The sequence below is a fragment of the Trachymyrmex cornetzi genome, unplaced genomic scaffold, assembly GCF_001594075.2.
Source record: "Trachymyrmex cornetzi isolate Tcor2-1 unplaced genomic scaffold, Tcor1.1 scaffold248, whole genome shotgun sequence".
NCBI lineage: Eukaryota > Metazoa > Arthropoda > Insecta > Hymenoptera > Formicidae > Trachymyrmex > Trachymyrmex cornetzi.
The window spans coordinates 2,572,844-2,592,928 of record NW_017297144.1 but is presented as its reverse complement, the minus strand read 5'-3'; the positions used below and the strand labels follow the sequence as shown (position 1 = coordinate 2,592,928).

General features: G+C 32.7%; 1 protein-coding gene across 5 annotated transcripts in view; it reads right to left on the bottom strand.

Moving 5' to 3' along the window:
- The window catches only part of kcc (solute carrier family 12 member kcc), a 95,419-nt gene that overhangs the window by 63,556 nt on the left and 11,778 nt on the right, over positions 1 to 20,085 (bottom strand). For 3 of the 5 annotated variants that reach the window (XM_018507997.1, XM_018507998.1, XM_018507999.1), the window contains exon 2: positions 15,799 to 15,855. In XM_018507997.1, the coding sequence (XP_018363499.1) occupies positions 15,799 to 15,855 (57 nt within the window). Of the gene's footprint in view, positions 1 to 4,800; positions 4,817 to 14,615; positions 14,631 to 15,798; positions 15,856 to 20,085 lie in introns of those variants that run through there. The other 2 variants (XM_018508001.1, XM_018508002.1) reach the window with 2 other exon arrangements.

Below are 20,085 nucleotides of genomic sequence, written 5' to 3'. Positions count from 1 at the left end.
CCAAACAGAATTTCTGCTTAAATAATAACTAAAAATTCTGTTTGATCCACCATGCCCAAAACGCTATTCTTATTGATACGTTTTGTTGATATGATTAAAGTCTTGGTTATCAATTCTAATTAATCAAAGCGTTATCATTTTTTTAAACTTGTAATTTCTTTGCAATCTCTCTCTCTCTCTCTCTCCCTTCTGTTGGCATAGTTTATACGTAATAAAAATATTTTGCAATGACAACATTGTATGATTAATTTCAATTACGTTTATATTTACTTTTAAAAAAATATAGTTTATAATTATTTAGCAAAATGTAATTAAGATAAATTTATTAGCAATTATGCCAATAATGACTATATAATACCTAACGCATAAATTAGAAGAACAAAATTAATTATTCATGTGGCGAGATTTGCGATTAATGGAAAATATATTGAAAGATCACGGACATTGTTTCTTATAGAATATCTAAAAATGTAAATAAGACTTCGATCGATCGTTACTAAATTGGCTTTCAATTCGCTAATGCTTCATGGATACAACTAAGCGCTCATCGTTTCGTTTCTTGCAACGTTAATAAATACACCGCAAAGCTTGAAAAGTCAGATCAAAGTGACAATTCATGTGGGAAAATAAAGAATTTTATATGCGGGATAAAAAAAATACCTAAAAAGAAAACTAGACACAATCACGGAATAAAAACAAAAAAGCAGCCAATAAAAATAGTAAGAAAAACTAACAAAATTAATCGGTTAAAATAAACCAGATGCATCCTTATGTGTCACGTTTATAGGCTGCCATTCATTCGTTCAATTTTTATCTTTTACCGTTTTATCTGCTTGATTAGAAGAGCGTGATACCGGTTTATGTTGCATCCGTTGTGAGCGATGCAACATCACAGGTAGGAGAGAAATAAAAAAAAGTGTTAACGCACTTCTCTGCTATTTCTATTACACGTCAGCGGTCGATAAAACGTAACGCTAATCCAGCATGTATCACATCATCATGTAAACAGACACTCACGAACAACAAGTGTTTGACATCATCGTAGGACTTTCGACTTGGAAATACAAGAAAGTCGTCCGGCTTAATTAGCGGCGATTGTAACTCGCGATGAGATCGCAAGATAAATGAAAGTATCGCGTATTATAGTATCGCGTGTCATTAGACGCTAAACTTTATTCATCAGATATTTTCACGAGTCCTCAAGTTCCTTCACCCGCGTAATGGAGTGATATTCCCTTTTACACGCCCCGCATCACGAACGATAATAAAATTTTCTTTAATCGAGGTACTTCGTCCCGGCACGTTCATTTTTCGGATTTAATTAATTTGTATACGTGAGGCATTCTGATGTGTATCATCGGCACGCGAAATTTACAATGCTGTACACGTAACATCACGCTATGAAACTGCTATTACAAGACCGCATGCGATATAAATCGCATAGACAAAGTCAATGTCGAAGGTTATTTCGGTTAACGCTGATCGTTATGTTTCATTCGTTTACATGGTACATCGATCCCGCATGTGACATTGCGCATTAACGTACAAACGATCTTTCACATGTGCGCCTTCCATTTTTCTCTCTCTTGCCTTTAGATTTCCGAACGAGGTCGAAGGGAAAAACGTTGCCGCACGAATCGAAAAAGTCTCCTGCTACTGAAAATTGACAGCGACACACCTCCCTCTTGGATGATAAATGATAGATAAAACGATCCGTGAGTTCGAAAAGACCGAAAGCAGGACCGTTTTGCCGTCACGCGGTGAATTATGATCCCCCCGGAGAAACGTGTCTCATCGTTGTTTGCAGAAATATTGCACGATCCCATTAACATAAAGTGATAATAACATTCGTAGTTCAATTTGTATGGGCAAGATCGATAAATATTACAATCGGTACAAATGACAATGCCGGTGAAAGCAATAAAGGAAAAAGGTAATAATGACGAAAATAAACTGCACAACGGAGAAGTAATATCTTTAGCAATAATATCGAAAGTATGGGCGGTGATAATGAATGCAAAGGCTAAAGAAATGAAGACACGGGACGATAGAAATTCGTGGAAAATTAATAAATTTTAATACAATCGCATATGCAACAAGTCGTTCTAGCACGTCGCGTTGTGTTATATTTGTTAAGCCTTTAGTTAACTGTACACTAACGATTGCCGATCGGAATGCGAGTGTCATTGATTATTTTTCAATTAATCAATCAAATCAAAGCAGTCATCAATTTACTTTGACTGGTTTAAAAGTACAAGCACAATCACAATCCAATCGACAAATGCTAGTGTGATTATGGCTTTATGAACGTTACATCTATGAAGATGAATCGCTACGATATAAATGAATTATCCCGAGTCGTGATTAATTAACCGAACAAAACGTGGGATAATGTGCATTCCTTCTATTTTCGTTGATTTCATTGATACCATTGATCTCAGTGTTGCGCTCGTCTCAATTTGTATCAAGAAGATCCAAATAACTCTATAGATTATTATATTTTCGTATATTGTCTTCCTTTCCTTCCTCTCAGCAATTGTTGCTGTTTAAAAATTTAATTATCAATTCATCTTCAAATATTCTTTACTCAGAATATTAATATTCATCAATTCTGTATAAAAAAATCTTTACAATTGATCATTTTTAGTGTTTTTCGTTTTCACTAACAAATCAAATGCATCTTCTATCATTATTAGTATACTATTTCTGGATCAAGATAATCAGTTTTAAAACTTTGATAATAATATTATCTTTAATAATAATTTTAATAATACTATTATTCTCTCTCGAGAACACAAAGATAATTGTTTTTATTTATTAATATAATATCCTGTGTGTCACTTTCCGCATATAATTCTCTTGCGACTACATAAAATAAGATTAGTGTAATCCGCGTTGTATTTTTTTCATTCTTTTTAACGTGACGTTAATTGTAAATGTACTAGAATTCTTTTATTCTGTCCTAAAATTTTAACTGCTGCGCTTTTAAAAGATTCATTTTATATATTTAATTAGTTAATACTTTAAATAACAATGTTTCTTTTAAAATAATAAAAAAAATTTAGGATCTTTTTGCGTTTCTTAAAAAACTATCACGCTAGAGTTCTAGATCATCTTCCTGTCATAAACGATCTTTCCCGTAAAAAAGTTTATGGACTTATCTGATGGCGGTACTCGAGACTTCGAAAACTCCTTTTCAGGATCTACGAACAGATCGTCTATCGAGGATCCTGGAAAGGCGGCCTAGTTACACCCGGATAGGCTCAGAATGGGAATGGATCGATGAAGCAGCTGCCTTTTCTGCTATCGATGTCACGTGATCTTCCAAGGATCGGTTTGACAATTTACTTGAACCGCGTTTGATTTAAATAGTTTCGACTTAAATAGTTCCTCTTTCAAAAATATCCAAGGTGAAATTTACGAAACTTTTGTCGCGTGATGTTCTCGCGAATATTACAATGTAGATTTTCAGAATACTTTTCAAGCTAAAAGTTGCAAAAGTTACAGGAATCGTGATGTTACTTCTACCATATCGTTCAAGAATTTTTACGGATATGATTGTACGAAAAAATTGCCCTATCTTAAACTGAAATCACTATAGCAGATTTTTTTATATAAAAGCGATATTATAATCTATCACTCATTTCTATAATTATATCTGTATAATTCAACATCGATATTAAAATTTATCATAAAGAAAGTGTCGATAATCCTGATGAGAAAGAAAATCGTCGTAAAAAGGCATTAAATTATAGAATTCGTTTGTTTGAAGTAATTTGCTCTGTAAAAAGCCATTAACAATGATATAAAAATCGATTGATATATAATGTAGAACATTATATGTGCGAGTGCCTTCTTACGATCAAATACACACTGAAAGTACAAAATGATGTAAAAGCCAATATATTTCTTACACTTTTGTAATTTTCATGTTTTTTTAATTTTTTCGTTTTTTTCATTTAATTTTATTCGCTTTTTTATTATTTATTCTGATATTTTTTATGCTATTAATGTTTTTTCTGCTTTTCATATAACATGTAAAATGTATTTACTTTTAGAATTAACTATTTTTCTTCTATATTTTTACAGCGATGTGTGTAATGTAATTTATATATAATACATATTTATATACATCGTAAATATATTTTCTAGCCCATGAAAAATGTTTTAAGTTTATTAAAGGCTATCTCTTCGACACTTACATCATTTTGTATTCCAGTTTACATTCTTTCCTCACAGGATGTTCGACTCACCAGTAACATTTCTTCAGTGAATTTTTTTCAGAGAACAGAATCAAGGAGCCACTTGCGCGCCACGAATCAGGAAAAACCGAACATTAGTATCATTTTTCAAAGTCGTATTTTGAGTTCTCGCGATCAGTTCAAACGAACGAGCAAACGTACCCTCTTCTTCTCTCACCGTCGCCGTCGTCGACGCTTTACACTCTACACGACGATCTATGTCCGACCACAACCAACGTAGATCACTTACGATCGATCTGGAATGTCGCCCTCGGGCGAGACACTGCGAGACCGTTCCGGACGACCCGGCGGGAAAGACGGAAATAGAAAGAGACGGAGAGACAGAGAGAGGGACCAAGACAGTGTAGTGCTATAGACAAGAGAAACGGAGGAGGTGTTACCTTTCTCACAAGGATGTCAAGTCGCGCGACGACAATGAGGATCAGGATAAACTATCGGAGCAATGGGAGACGACGCGACAGCCAGGATCGACACACGCACAAGTGGTTTTTCGCGTTTCGCGTCGGGTGTCTCGGGGGTTGGCCTCTGCCCCACTCACCTGGTAGCCGTGTAGGGTGCGCACCTACTACTACCCGACTAGAGATAGGCTACCCACCCGCCAGGCGACCGACCCATCCGCTCACCACCTAACCGCCACCCACTCCGCCACCCCACTGCTCGACTCGCTAACGACGAGTTAGGAGCTCTCTCTCCAACCGTAGATATGTTATGTACACATACCTGTACGTATGTGTGTATGTTGTGGGTATATTGACTATCGTACGTGTACGTGCCAGATGCGGCCTGTGGGTTGTTAACGCGTTCCGCTGCCATTTGGCAAGGCGAACCATCATCGTTTCGCCAAATCCGATCGGGATGGCTCACCTGTTAACCACCGGAAACTCGAGGTTACGTTTTTAGTGATACCGGAGGAAAAATGGTTTTAACGATAGTAGCAGTTCATCAGCCAGGGAAAAAAGAAGTAACCGCGATAACGATTATCTTTTTTCACGTCTATTATGGTGAAATATATACACGGATTATCCTGATGTAGGATGTTCATTTATCAGCGAGTTTTGTGTAAAAAGGACGCGTCTTCTTGAGAAACTAAAATAGTTTGTTCCCTGTGAAAAGTTAATTAAATATTAATTTATAATTTTATTCATCATTTTAAAGATAAAAAGATCATGTTAAGATAATAAGATGAACATATACCTATACTTTTTAAAGTTCTTGATAAAGAGACTGTCAATGGAATAAAATATGCTATTGGCCTTTAAAAACTCAAATATACGCTCAGAAAAAAACAGTAGTAGCAACTATAGTAATAACTATTTTATATTAACTACGTAAAATTAATGAACATATGGTTAAATAAGCTATTTTATAGTTGCAATAACTATAAAAAACTTTATTCAATTATATACATTAATTCTGTATATAAAACTTGTATAATTCTATATGTAGCAACTTGTTACCTATATAGTTGCCATTACTATTGGCTCACTCGTACTGGACACGGAAACGCTTGCCACGTGGCAAGATGCAACGCGATAACCAATGAACATGTTAGGAGTTGTAAGTTTATTGGCTACCGTGTCACATTTTGCTGTCTGGCAAGTGCTTCCGCGTCTAGTGTGCAGAAATCATACGTCTTTTTCTCTGAATGTATATAGAGTAACATAGGGACATAACTTCGGGGATAAATTTAGGAAAATAATACGAAAAGCTTATACAAACATTTGATCTATTAATACTATTATTAACTATTAGTATAAGACAAATATGTGTGTGGGGATGCTACGCAAATTCAGTATATAACAAGAACTAATGAAGTACAAAAATGTCTGTAACTTGAAAACAAGATCAGATAGATCAATCCCTGATCTTCATTTCCGAAGATATGCTCACATGTTATGAAACACTCTATATAAATTCATGTAATATCGGCGTAAAAATATTATTAAATACCATAAAATACATGGTGCTTTCTTCTATCATAGTTGATGTTTCTTAAATATCATATTACTATCTAATCAACTATCTTCGAAAGGAGAAAATACGAGAAAATATTATTTTAAAACGAAATTGTAATCAAATTAATGGAGCATTAATGGAACACCAACAGATTCGTCCTGAAGGGAGTGGAATTCAATATCTCGACGCGAGTGCGGCATCCCCTCCGAGGAATATGGATATATATGTCGGTCTCGGCATGTGACATATGTGTACCCGTTGTGCGTACATCGCAGGTCACAGTCCTTAGGACTCTTAATTCAAGAGAGAAATGGAAGAAGGAGAGGGGTATCGCACTACCGTACCCAGCTGCTGATTGTAACCTAGGTTTCCTTTTACTTAACGACGTGCTGTATCCTGCGCGAAGATTGCGACCTGCACTCGCCGCCATTAATGGGCTGTCCCGCAGGACTCCGCTCGTCTGATCGCAATCATACCTATTCCACTTCGTAATCGAACTTCGTGCGCCAAACGACCAGTTTGACAGGCGCAAGTAACAACCAAAGTGTTCTCCCTCTCGGGACAATCAGAAATTGCAGAAGTAATATTCACGTTTCTCAATTTAGAATCAATACAAACTTATTTCTGTGTCTGTTTATTGTTTCGAGGTACAGGTGCGCCGAACGGCATTCAATTCAGTTGAGCATTTCAATTTCAATTTTCGAATGAGAAAAGATCGATTTATCTGAATCTAATACACGTGCAAGAAATGTCAAGTTTACTTCTACAATTGACGTAACGCCTACATAAACGACAGAAATATTTATCGGCGTAAAAACAACTGTGACATTTCGATCCAATTTGATTATAAACTGATAAAAGCAAAAGTACGAAAGTAACAACCGTTATAAATTAATTAATATCGGCAGACCGATAATTTGTACCGCGTGGTCTCCGTCGAGCTTCCGATAATTTCGTACGTTCGTTTAATTTATAGCTATTCTTCGCGTTACCGCTGCTTGATAGAGTTGGTAATTATACGCGATTGATAAATCGAAATTAATTAATATAAGGACAAAATTCAATTAATATAAAGTATTTACGTGATTTCCGGCACGCTCGTTTACATCAATTCTTTATTTTCGTTTATTCAAAGCTTTCATCTACAAAATTATCTCTACAACGAAACGTAATTTTTCTAAACAATATGTCATAAGATAACAATGTGAATACAAAATAAGTAAAATAAAGGCTTTATTGGTCCGATCTGGATCTTATAATGCTTCAAATTTAAATTAACTGAATATATATATACATATATACATATATAAATTTTAATTAAGTCTTAAATCATATTTCGGGGTGTAAAATTTATATATGTATAAAGTATTGATAAAAAAAATATTACTTTAATCAATAATTTTTTATCCAAATAGGTAAACCTATTTGATAGTAAACCGATTTAAATAATCTGCAATGGTGCGGCCACAATAGAAGGAATAAGGAATTAGAAATAAGGAATAAGGATTCCAACCTATCAAAAACCGTGTATTCCGGTGTGTCCGATATTTGATAGGTTGAAATCTTCATTCTTTATTCCTAATTCCTTATTCCTTCTATTGTGGTTGCACCTTAAAACTCTTTCATAATTTTTTTATTATTTTGAAATATGTATTATATGATACTATTAAATTCATGTCAAATTATATCCAATTTGAGTTATTTTTAATAATTTCTATAGGTGGGTACTGCTCCTACTCATTATGTTTAATTTAACCAATATGACAGGAAAAAATGTATTAAATTTGTTTCAAATTTGGTTTATTATTTAATAACATAAGTGCATACGTTAATGTAGACGCTATTTACTTTAAAAATAACTACAAAAATTAATTGATTTACATTTTGACATACATGAAAGTTAAAAATAACAAAATATTTAACTCAAGGGAGTGAGTCGTCATTGCTTCTTTGATATCTAACAGTGTACATCTTTAAACCGAACTGAGGTATAGTAATATCACAAATTAAATTACCGAACAATTTAATTAGTGATATAATAATGTTGATGCTAATATGTATATCCCCTCAAAAAGCTGTAAATAATTTAATACATTTTCTACATATTATGCTCGCATATTATATGAAGTGTTATAAGAGAGAAACTGAAGATCATTTAAATTATGCTCGGAATTAACAAACATCTGATTTCGATTTAATTAATATTGACAGATATTGATAATCAACATTGGGAAATTAATTTTAATAATTAATATTACGCAAAGGACAAGCTTTGCGGAATATTGATCCCTGCTAATATGAAATTAATTTACTCTCGTGTTTTGACGCACTAATAGATATGACTCGAGAGTAATTTTTTAACTTCCGCACGAAAAAAGAAATTGGCTCTATGTGGCATCACGCGATCAAGACCAAGGTTTTTTGGAAGACTCTCGACCGTTTTACGAGACTCAAATCTCGGCGCTCTCGACGAGGGAAGAAAGACGTGGGTGGATCGCATGCCAGCAGCCAGTTAACAATCGAGGCCTCTTTGCATTTACGAATAAAACTGCGAGAGCAGGCGTGCAGTAAGGTCACAGCCAATGAACCTCGTTTCCAGTTCAGGGTCTGACTTGGTCGAAGATGACGACAACGACGGTCATGATGGGCCACTAGCGTCACGTCCCTCGTGACCCCGCGATCGGATAGGAAGACGATCGATTGCGGCGAGATTAAATCGCACGATTATACTTCATCATTTACATCTTGCGTACTATAGACGTCCCACGTGTCGGTTGTGCTATATACACTGAAAAAAATGGTTGCAATTACCACAATCTAACTGTAATTTGCAGCCATTTGCAGCCATTTTTTATGCCAATTGTATATTTGTTTAGTAGGACTATAAATATAATTATTGTTACTGACATTAAAGTAGCAATATAATCAATGGTACAAGAACGTCAGCAAAAAAATTTACTACATTAAAAATTAAAGTCATTTTAAAAGCACATTACATGTACTAAAATGCATTTAGTTCATATGGCATCATCATTATTAGATATTGAGTATAGCTTATCAATGAAACATGCGTTGCACAAGATTTTTGACCAGAATTTTAGATAAGAACTTCCAAATTTTTAAATGCGCCAAAAAAACTGCTTCGAAATAAACATTCGTTTTTCTCGAAGCTTCACCTTTATGACTGACCACATATTTTCAATTAGAAATATCCAAAAATTAGGAAGGTCAATTATTGTGAAAATTTCGTGAAAAAAAGCATGACAAGTTGTAATCAATAATTATCTGTGAATATAGGCCATATTAAATAAATACATTTTATAGGTCAAGTAGGTACTTTTAAAATATATAACTTTAATTTTTAATATACATACACTCGGCTTTTTCAATGAATTGCTGAAGATACTCTTGTGCCACTAACTGTAAGATAAAAATGAAGCTCTTAATCACAATTATTTTACCATGCAATTATAATTTAAAATATCAAAAATTTTCACTCAGTATACAATTTAGTCCTAAGTCTCTCGCGACCAATAGGGTATTACAATGGACACATAAGAGGTGAATAAATTTCTTATTCAAATCTTTGAACTTTCCTATTGGGAATAGAAAAATCCTTAAGTTTCTTAAGGACTTAGATCTGATTTTGGTCGCAAGGAAAAGTTTATAACAGAATTCAATTAAGTTCTTTCGAACTAGACGAGAAGAGAGTTTGAAAGTTTGTGATGTTCAAGAGTCGACGAGTCGTTAGTTTTTCATACGCGGAATCGACTTGTATGTACATGCGCATGTAATAGCATTTATACACATAAACATTATCGTACAAAAAATTTACTCTTCTACACTGAGAAAAAAAAGTTTGGTATTTGTAACTATAATTACATATTACTATAATTATGATTATTACTGCTATAATAATAATAACAGTAACTGTGTATACAGTTCTAGCAACAAATGTTTATAGTTGGCAACCTAAAATGACTATAATTATTGTTATTATAACCATAAAATAGTTGAAATTACCATAAAAATGATTCAAGTGACTATAATTTTATATAGTTATATTTTGGGACAACTGTAAAAAATATGTAAAATTATAGTTATTTTAGGTTGCCAACTATATACATTTGTTGCTAGAACTATATACATAGTTAATGTTATTATTATTATATAGCAGTAATAATAATAATTATAGTAATATATAATTGTAGTTACAAATACAAAACATTTTTCTCTCAGTGTACTATAAATTCTATCCTAAATAAATAATAAATAATAGACAATAAGAGAGAAAATAGGCTTTCAGAAACACCACACAAACAGAAACACCATCAAACAAGTAAATCTGATAATAAATCGCGCAGAAATAAATATACCGTCGCGTGACATGTCGCGCAGAATTAACTGCAGTCGTCGGATTTGAATATTGCAACGCGCTCGCGAGAATCACGTACGGTTCACGCCTACGGATTTTCGAGCGATAACATGAGGGACCTCGTCGCGTCAAACCTCACGAAGGTCTAGGATAGAAATTGCGTGTCGTAATCCAGTTAACCGGCCGAGGCCTACATTCGTAAACGCGAGAGATCGTCTACACCCCGCACTCAAATAAGGTCGAAGACAATGAACTTCGTTACCTTCGAGCTACGTGAGCGAGACAAGACAAACGCGGAGAACCACTTACTACTGTTCGTGATCGAAAAAGTAACAATAATTGGAAATATCCCTCGTCCTCGTTTCGTGCACGATATTCCGAGAGACACGCAAAAGGCAGAAAATGCCGAATTAATATTACAGGCGCCAACACCTCGACATTTTCACTTTATTACTTTTATTTTTGGAATCATTCTAATATCGCTAATAGGTTTTGCTTTAGATACATATTATATAATAGGTATATATATATATATATATATATATACATATATACATACACAAGAGATACGAATCATTGATAAAAGGGAGATAAAAGAGAGAGAGAGAGAGAGAGAGAGAGAGAGAACAAGAAAGAACTTGGCAAAGACTTAACACTTTAGAATCTGTATTTTCTGAATTTTTCGCTCTATATTAATCTGCCATGCAATATAATTATATATTTTAGCAACTCTACAGATTTCTCTCTTTATTATGATATAATTTCGAGAGAATTTTTTTAATCTTGAGATTTAGTATTAGCATCTACGTACGTGCTGACAGTGTTAATTGGATTAATTCGCGCGGCATCTATTTACATAAGAAAACGTGATTAAATGCATTTTACATGTCATACCTAATAACGCAACAGATTAAAAAACTAATAAGAGTTCCGTTCTGTAAGTTTTTTCATAAAACTTGAAGAATCGGGCAAAGCTGGGCAAAGCACAATAAACCAACAAGAAGAAACAAAGTGAAAGCAATGAAAAGGAAACAAGACGCGAGAAAGAAATCGTGTATGCCATACGGTTTCGTTTATTTTTCTTCTGCAAATAAAATCTGGAAAATAAAAATATTTTATCTTGCAGCAGGATATTAAACATCGAAAAAGCTCAAGTATCATCTCATGGTAAACGCACTTGCGTACATTATTGAAAAACCTCTCCTCTATACGAAGGAAAATGTACAATATGCAATATGTAATTATTAATCTCGTGGTTGTGAGTTTCCCCGAAAAATAAGCGATTCTCCGAACGACGACGAAATTATTCTTCTCGAAATCACGTTTCCTCATTTGATTTTTTTATTATAGAGAGTCATGGGTATATATTAAATTTTACAAAATCGCAAACAATGCTTCTAAGTAAGAGAGCAAACAAACGTTTTAGAACTACACGTCTATTTATTTATGGTAGCTTTCATTTTTGTTGTACACACATATTCGACAGTTTCGTGTTGCAATGTATAGTGCAACATTTATTGTCACATACATTAGATATTAAAAGAGCAATAGTAACTCAATTTCTTAAGTTAAACAACATTTTGTTATTTTTAACTTTCATGTGTGTCAAAATATAAATTAATCCATTTCTGATTAGTTTCAACATAAACAACATATTACGCTTAACACACACTTAGTAAATAACAAACAAAATTTAAATCAAATTGAATAAATTTTTTAAGTAAAATTGTTTAACTCCATTATTTTAATTAAATTAATGACATATTGTAAAAGGAGCAGTGGCGATCTACAGAAATAATTAAAAATAATTCAAACTGGATATAATTCGATATTACAAATTTAACAGTGCATTTTTATGTAATGATATCGCGTTCGTTATGTTATGTGAAGATTATGTTATAATTAATTAAAAAATAATTATATTAATTCCTATTAATTATAAAATAATTAAAATATAATTTTTTTCCATACAAAGTTTTCAATTAGTATCATAAACATTGTACCGAGAATCGAAATCAACGCTATTTTCACCCATGCAATTTCACGAGAATTAGTACTCCTTTAATCTTTCAAAAGCGATTCGAAAACGAACGATCGTAATTAATTGTCGAATATACATGTACCACATCAATGAAACGATGCGCGTGCACAATAATGAAACTCATCGATCAGTTAAACCAGTAACAAATTCGCATTGTTATGGCTTAGTGCTAAAACATTGAGGGCTTCACTCGAAATTATCTGTCGAACTAAGCCTATTATCGAATTAACTGTATCAAATCTCATGGAATACATTCGATGGTACAATTTAGAGAGATGCGTCGGATGATGTTTGTTGTTTTACGTGTCCGTAGAATATACAACGTTTCAAAATATGTCATGGAATGCATTTAATTGTACGATTTCGAAAGATACGTGGATTATATTTGTCATTTTGCATGTCCGAAAAAGATTTTAAAATGTCATTACTATAATAAACTACTATGATAACACACACATGGCTAAACTCATTTATATGTGAATCGTAATTCACAGAAATATAGCAGGGAAAAGTTGTATTTAGACATATGCTATGTTATTATTTTTCAATTGGTTTTTCTATTTTTTTAAATAATTTACTTTTAATAATTGATTAATCTTAATTTTATTCTTTTTCTTATTCACGTTTATTACGCAATTCCGTAATTCCACGTGTTCAACAAAGTTATTCTTATCTTTATTACTTTTGCATATTTATTTAAGTTGATTAAGGCACTTAATTAATACGATTAAATTTTCATCACGTCTAACTATTCGATCCTCTTAAAGATATTTTCTTGCAAACATCTATTATGAGAAACTCATCGTATCACGATCGCGCGGAATTTATAATCATGACATATTTATCAAGAAATAGCATAAAATATCACTTCCTTATTTCAGTGCCACACGGTAACAGGATAAAAAAGTAATTTTTTAATTATTATAATTTATGTTAAGTAAACATTATCCTATTGAACTAACTTAATTTTATAAAAAAATCTTCCAAATTGCCAGAATTCCAAAAAGGTGATTTAAAAAAAATTGTCAAAGTCACAACTCAAAACGAATGACTTTTAAGGATTGTGAAAATGACAAAAATAACATTTATTAAGAATATATTCTTTCTGCGGCAATTATTTGATTAAAATTAATAATTTTTTATCAAGTTACCAAAATAGTTCTTCCTCTTTTCTAGAAAATTTAATTTTGTGAAGTTGTATTGCTTTTAAAGTAAGAGAACGTATGCGTTGTGCGAGACCTATTTAGGATAAACCTATAGTATCGCGATCGTTTGGTCCAAGCAGACAAGACTGCTACAATCAGTGGATTATATGCGTCAACCTTGACTGTCCAGCTATTATAAAGTGTAATAATCATTCGTACCATACGTTTACAAATACGTAATTAAAACGACAAGTTGTCGCTAATTATGTTTTCTTAAACAGGTTACGTGATTCGGATTGCATGACAACGAATAGTTTTTTCCTCATTTACATTCTTGTTCTTTTCTATTTTTCCGTGTTTTCTGTATATCCTGCAGACATAATTACATTTTAAACGTGTGTTCGTCGAGACTGTACCTACATAATTCATATTTCTGTTTTACTTTACAATTGATATTGATGCTATTTGTATTATTTTTTTTATTTTAAATTCTTGAAATTCATGTATTTTATTTGTACAATTTATAAAGTTATTTATATAAAGGTTTAAAATTAAATAAAATATATATAACACAATAGTAAAATTTAATTTTAATCTTTATAAGGTTTCAAAATTATGTAACATTAACGCGTTTATAATAAAAATTGTATAATTGAATAGGAATTATATATCTTTTAACTTTTATCTTTTAACCTATATATATGACTATATATAATTAAAGTAACTGTTATTAAAATTCTCTCTTTTTCTCTCTCTTTATCTCTCTCTCTCTCTCCCCCTCTCTCTCAGAATCGTTATCAACGTTAAAAAATTGTCTGTTACATTTCAGCACATACCGTATCGCACTTTTCTTCTTTAGCAAACTTTATGCTCAATATGTCATGACGCCTACTACACATTTTATATACTCGCCGATTTTCGTTGCACCGCTTCAATCGACTTCCGGGTGGGCGCAATACAGAGCCCGGTTCTGACCCGAATCGTCGATTGTTGTTCGGCCGCGAGCAATAAATTCGCGAGTGTGTAGAGGCGAAACGGGGACTGTCTCCTCGACCTAGTTCGAAGCAGCGCCGATTACACGCACGGGTTTTATAAGCGTTTCGCGTCGGGAGGCGCACTTTTCCGAGCGCGTATTTTTTTTTTTGTAACGATGCGAACGAGGAGACGACACGTCGACTTATGCCGAATTAGCAACGTTATCTTTTTTTAAGCCACCGTTGCTTAACAGCTTCGATAGGTAGAGGAACGTGAAGCACGCGATTGGATATGTAAGAACAATTAGACCTTCCCATTTACATGATAAAAATTACAAAGTAACCAGCAAATTATCACAATTTTAAGTATTATTGCAGTTCACCTTGGAAATATTATTCTATACTTCTTTTAAGATATTTTTACTACGTTTAATGTACAATACTGTTATAATTACGTAGAATTATTAAACAGTAAAATTGAGAATATGGTCTACTTTGAAATATACTCTCAAGAAGCGATTAATTGTATTCTAATTACTGTATTACTTTGCTTTTCTCTTGAGTTATCATTACAAAGTAATCAACAAATTTTCATCTTTTTAAGCATTATTGCAGTTCACCTTGGAGATATCTGTGTATTATTCTACACAGTTCTTTTAAGATATTTTTACTACGTTTAATGTACAATACTATAATAAATTATAGTTATCATTAAACAGAAAAAATAAGAATATATGGTCCGTATTGAAATATACTCTCAAGCGATTTGTATCCTAATTGTATTACTTTGCTTTTCCCTTGAATTATTAAGTTCGTTCATATAAGACAACGAATATCCGGATCTATTTTCTGTTGACGTATGTTTGAAATTAAGATGTGCAATTGATATATCTTCTAATTAAAATGACTGTGTCTTATTTTTGTTCATCTTCATACAAATTTTAGAACGGTCTTTCAAAGATCCGAATAATTGAAGCCTTTCTTCGCATTCGTCTTGCACGTAAAGCTTTAATGCGATTATTATTAAATACTGCGGATTACTTACACGCGCTTGTAGATATCGGTACCAGATGTTCCAACTGCGTACCATTCAGCTGCTGGTCTGTAAACAGAAAAAATAAATACACCGTTAATTAATTACTTACGGAGAAACATAGCATCTCTAATAAAAGCTACTAACAATAATAATTCCTGCCTTTATTTCCTAAAAAAAAGGAAAATTTTTGGATTTATTACCGTTTATTAATATTTCATCAATATTTATTATATAACATTATTATTCATTAGTTTTAGAAATTCACAATAATAGAAATTAATTATTGAGAGTATAGGCATTATTTTTAATGAAAACATTCAATAGCATTCGAGATACGTTAATTTGTAATTATAATTTTCTGCTCCGACAGAGCTTTCCACACATGTACATATATTTTATTATAATTATTGAATACTTATTATTATTATTATCAATGACATAATAATGTCTTATAACTATATTTGTCAATGATGCGATATTACGTCAAGTTTCTTTAAAACGCCACGCGTTTAGTAAACAATTAATCCAACTTCAATCTTTATATTTAGAAATCAATGTAATTCCATTAATTTTCATGTCGGAAGAGAGTCACAATGTGATTAATAAATTCAACGTTTCCTTTGTTAATGATCTGACATACCCCAACGTGGGGAATAAAATTCTTTTTCAAGACGATAAATAAATAATTTCATCCGATGAGTAAATAGAAAAAAAATATATCTTTTCTGTCAAATGTTTATTTTCGGACATAATTTAAAATTTTAATAAACTAAGATAACTAAATAATCCTATTGAAATATTCGTGTTTAAGCTGCCACTGGTGTGGTACAAGTTTTATTTCCTCTTCCTAAATTAATTATAAGTTTCTCCGATTTACGTCTATTTTTATTAAATTTAAGATAATACGACTAACATTTAAGTTAGTACGTTATCAATTTAACTCACTTCGCTAAAAATACTGTCTTCTGATATATCTTTCTATATCCCCTGATAAAAGACTAACACGAGAGTCTGTGAAATATATGTCGAGTCGATGACAACTTTCGGCTCGCCTTGACACTTTTCAAGAAAACATGGAACGGATACAACTTTATTTTGACGTTTTTCTTGTAACTCAGACGTTAAACTCAAATAAAAACACGTGTGTTGACGTTTTCACATTTAAAAAATTTAATTTGATAAATTATTTCCACATATGTATATTTCCGTGTATTTTCCCAAGCGAAATAATTTTGGTATCCTTTCGTAAAACCATATTTTATATTTATATTTCTATTATTACTCTATAAAAGAATGTAAGCTATTATTTCTAATAAATATATAAATATATAATATAGAATTGTTCATTCAATACATAATTAATTTAATTTGATTTATTTTAAGATGGATTTGTGTATTTAATGCACATATAAGTTTCCTAACAAAACTTTTTATCAAATTCTCTTTCTCCTCTCCTTTTCTCTTTTTCAGAAACCTAAAAAAAATCATGCATTAACGTGTAAATCCGAATGTAAACACGTTTTACACTCGGGTTGAAAAAGGTGAAGTTGAATGAAATTGGATTATTCCGGCATCGGCAATGTCAATATTTATTTTGCCATGGAACACTGTAGGCAGAAATAGAGGATACGTAGCAGAATTAGAGGATATTGGATGAGCGCAATGATTAAATGATACTCACACGATAATGCACATACAACACGATAAATATTTAGTTTGCGAATCACGTCGATATTCTGTTGAAAACGTTTTTATTAACCGTATGATGGAATAATTGCAGTTAATCGAATGACATAACAAAAATCATTTTTCTGCACACAATAACTATTATTATATTTTTTACATGCATATAATAACAAGTTAAAAAAATGTTTAATTGAAATATAAAAGGAAAAGAATGAGATTCACACATCTTTTTCAAGTTTTTCCAAGTTTACCGACAAAAGACGAGCCGATAAGACCACTTATTGCAATCCTGCTGCGTTTCTTAGTCGGAGCAGATGAAATCAGAGACGCGATGCAAATCCTTCCGCCGCGCTTAATCCGCGAAAGCTGCATCGCTCCGCAATGAAATTGAGCGTTTGATCCCACGAGTTGGTTCCATGCACCGACGCTTCTTGATGAACATAAAATGTCACGTATTAAGTACAGCGCAAACAACGTGGGCAAACAACATCAGTCCTGTAATCTCGACAATCAAAGGGACCCGACGAATGATGTCCAGGATGGCTGCATCTCGTGGATGATCCTCACGAACGAAAGAACCTCTCGCTTCCTTCTCATAAATAAAGCACCTTGTAATCTCGCTCATATCAAGGCCGAGGACTCACACATCACGCATGTGAGGGGATGCACAGGCATTGAAATTATTTTTTTAGAAAATATTATTTCTATCGAGCGCAAAATGCATCTACCGAAGAGCGAAAATACGTTCGAACAAGAACGATAATTTCTCGGGAAGCACTACTTTGCGTTATCTTTAAAAATAATAGGAGCTTATAAATTTTTGAACGCGTGTCGTATTCTCGATCACATTTTGCTCTATGTATCAATTATAAATGTAGTTTCAAACATACATTTCTGATAACCTGGAAGATTTTTAAATCTTGTAACAATATGTATATTGTATACACTGAGAGAAAAGTATTTGATATTTGTGATACTACAATCGCACGGTAAAATAATTATGGTGTTTTATCGTTATAGCTATTAACATTTTATAGTTAATAACGTTATCACTATAATATTAATATAATTACATTTATAATTCCATGTACAAGAAAATATGTATAATTGGTACCGAAAATGACTATAATTATTATAATAACTATATTATATTTATACTAACATTATAGTAGTAACAATTATAAAAATGGAGCTGCTAACTATAATTATTTTACCATGCAATTATAGTCAGAAAGACTAACAGTTTTTTCTCAATATAAGTATATTTATACAAGTTTTCCTCGCTGTCTTATATATTTTACGCAACGCATTATTTATATTTATATTGCGTTTTATATCTTTCTTGCTATTATGTTTAAATGTTTAAATGAAAAAGAAGAGAAGATAAGCCGTTAAATATATCTGTTTGCTCACCAAAATAGCGTATAAATGTAAAGTGCCTTATAATATACATTTGTTTGTTAACAAATACACGCTCTCCCTGCCTGTAGCCTGTTAATAGCGACATAATATAGCCAAGGGATGTGCGTTCTCTCAGAGCGGACGGATATAGACGACCATAATCGTGGCCGGTAAATGCAAGAGAGGGACAGAGCCGCCTACGATTAAAATATTTAATGTCAAAAGGCACTTACGTGTCGTTTCGCGGAATGATATCACGTGCGAGGACAGCGAGGAGGACAAAGTATTAAAGTCCAGCTTAAGAGCAAGCCGGTGGTGAGTACGCGTGCGTTGCATAATACATTTCTATCGAAGATAGAGTTTAAGGTGGGGTTCACAGGGGGTTTCATCGACCGATCCCGAGCTACGGGGTGGAGCTTAAACCAGACGACAACGTCAGCACCTTCTTTTCGCGAGAGACCTTCGTTTCTCTTATCTATGCCCCATTTAAAAATGTTTCAATTACCGCTTGTTCGATGCTTACTGAAAGTACGTCTCGTATATTAGTCATCGGAGGCAAATTTTCCGATAAGAATCTGTCTTTGTTTTTTAAGAAAATTCCGTTTGCGAGCCTGTCTCTCTTTTATTTTCAATAACCACAGGATATCTAATCTAAATTGAAATCGTACCAAGGTAAATGTAATCTACATGCAAAAATAATCGAGATATGTGAAACTGTGTTATTTGCATCAAAGTGACCAAAGTTATTGATTTTTTTTATTCTGTGCATACAATTATGCCTTGACCTTCTTTATAAAATTTGCATTTTAGAGAAAAAGTGCGGAGAATTATTTTCATAAATAAGAGACCACCCTGTATATAATGGCTAGCTTTATCAAGGCCTTTGTTGATTGGAATCAGCGATACCAGAGCACTCTGCGCCCGATAAATCGCCGACACCGTATCGACTGTCGGAAGTCCGGAAAACCAGGAGACTGTTTCGAGTTTCGAGCCAGCAAATTTCGACCTCCGAGAAACCCTAATATTACCGTTGTTCCTTTCCGACAATTTACAATATTTTAATTAGTAATTACGTAATTGTCAACATCTTTCCGTTCAAAAAGCATATTGAGAAAAATATCTTGTTGAATTAATTAAAATTCTGGTTAAAAATGAACAAAATTTTCTAAATCTACCAGATTTTTAGTGATAACCGAAATTCTGATAATC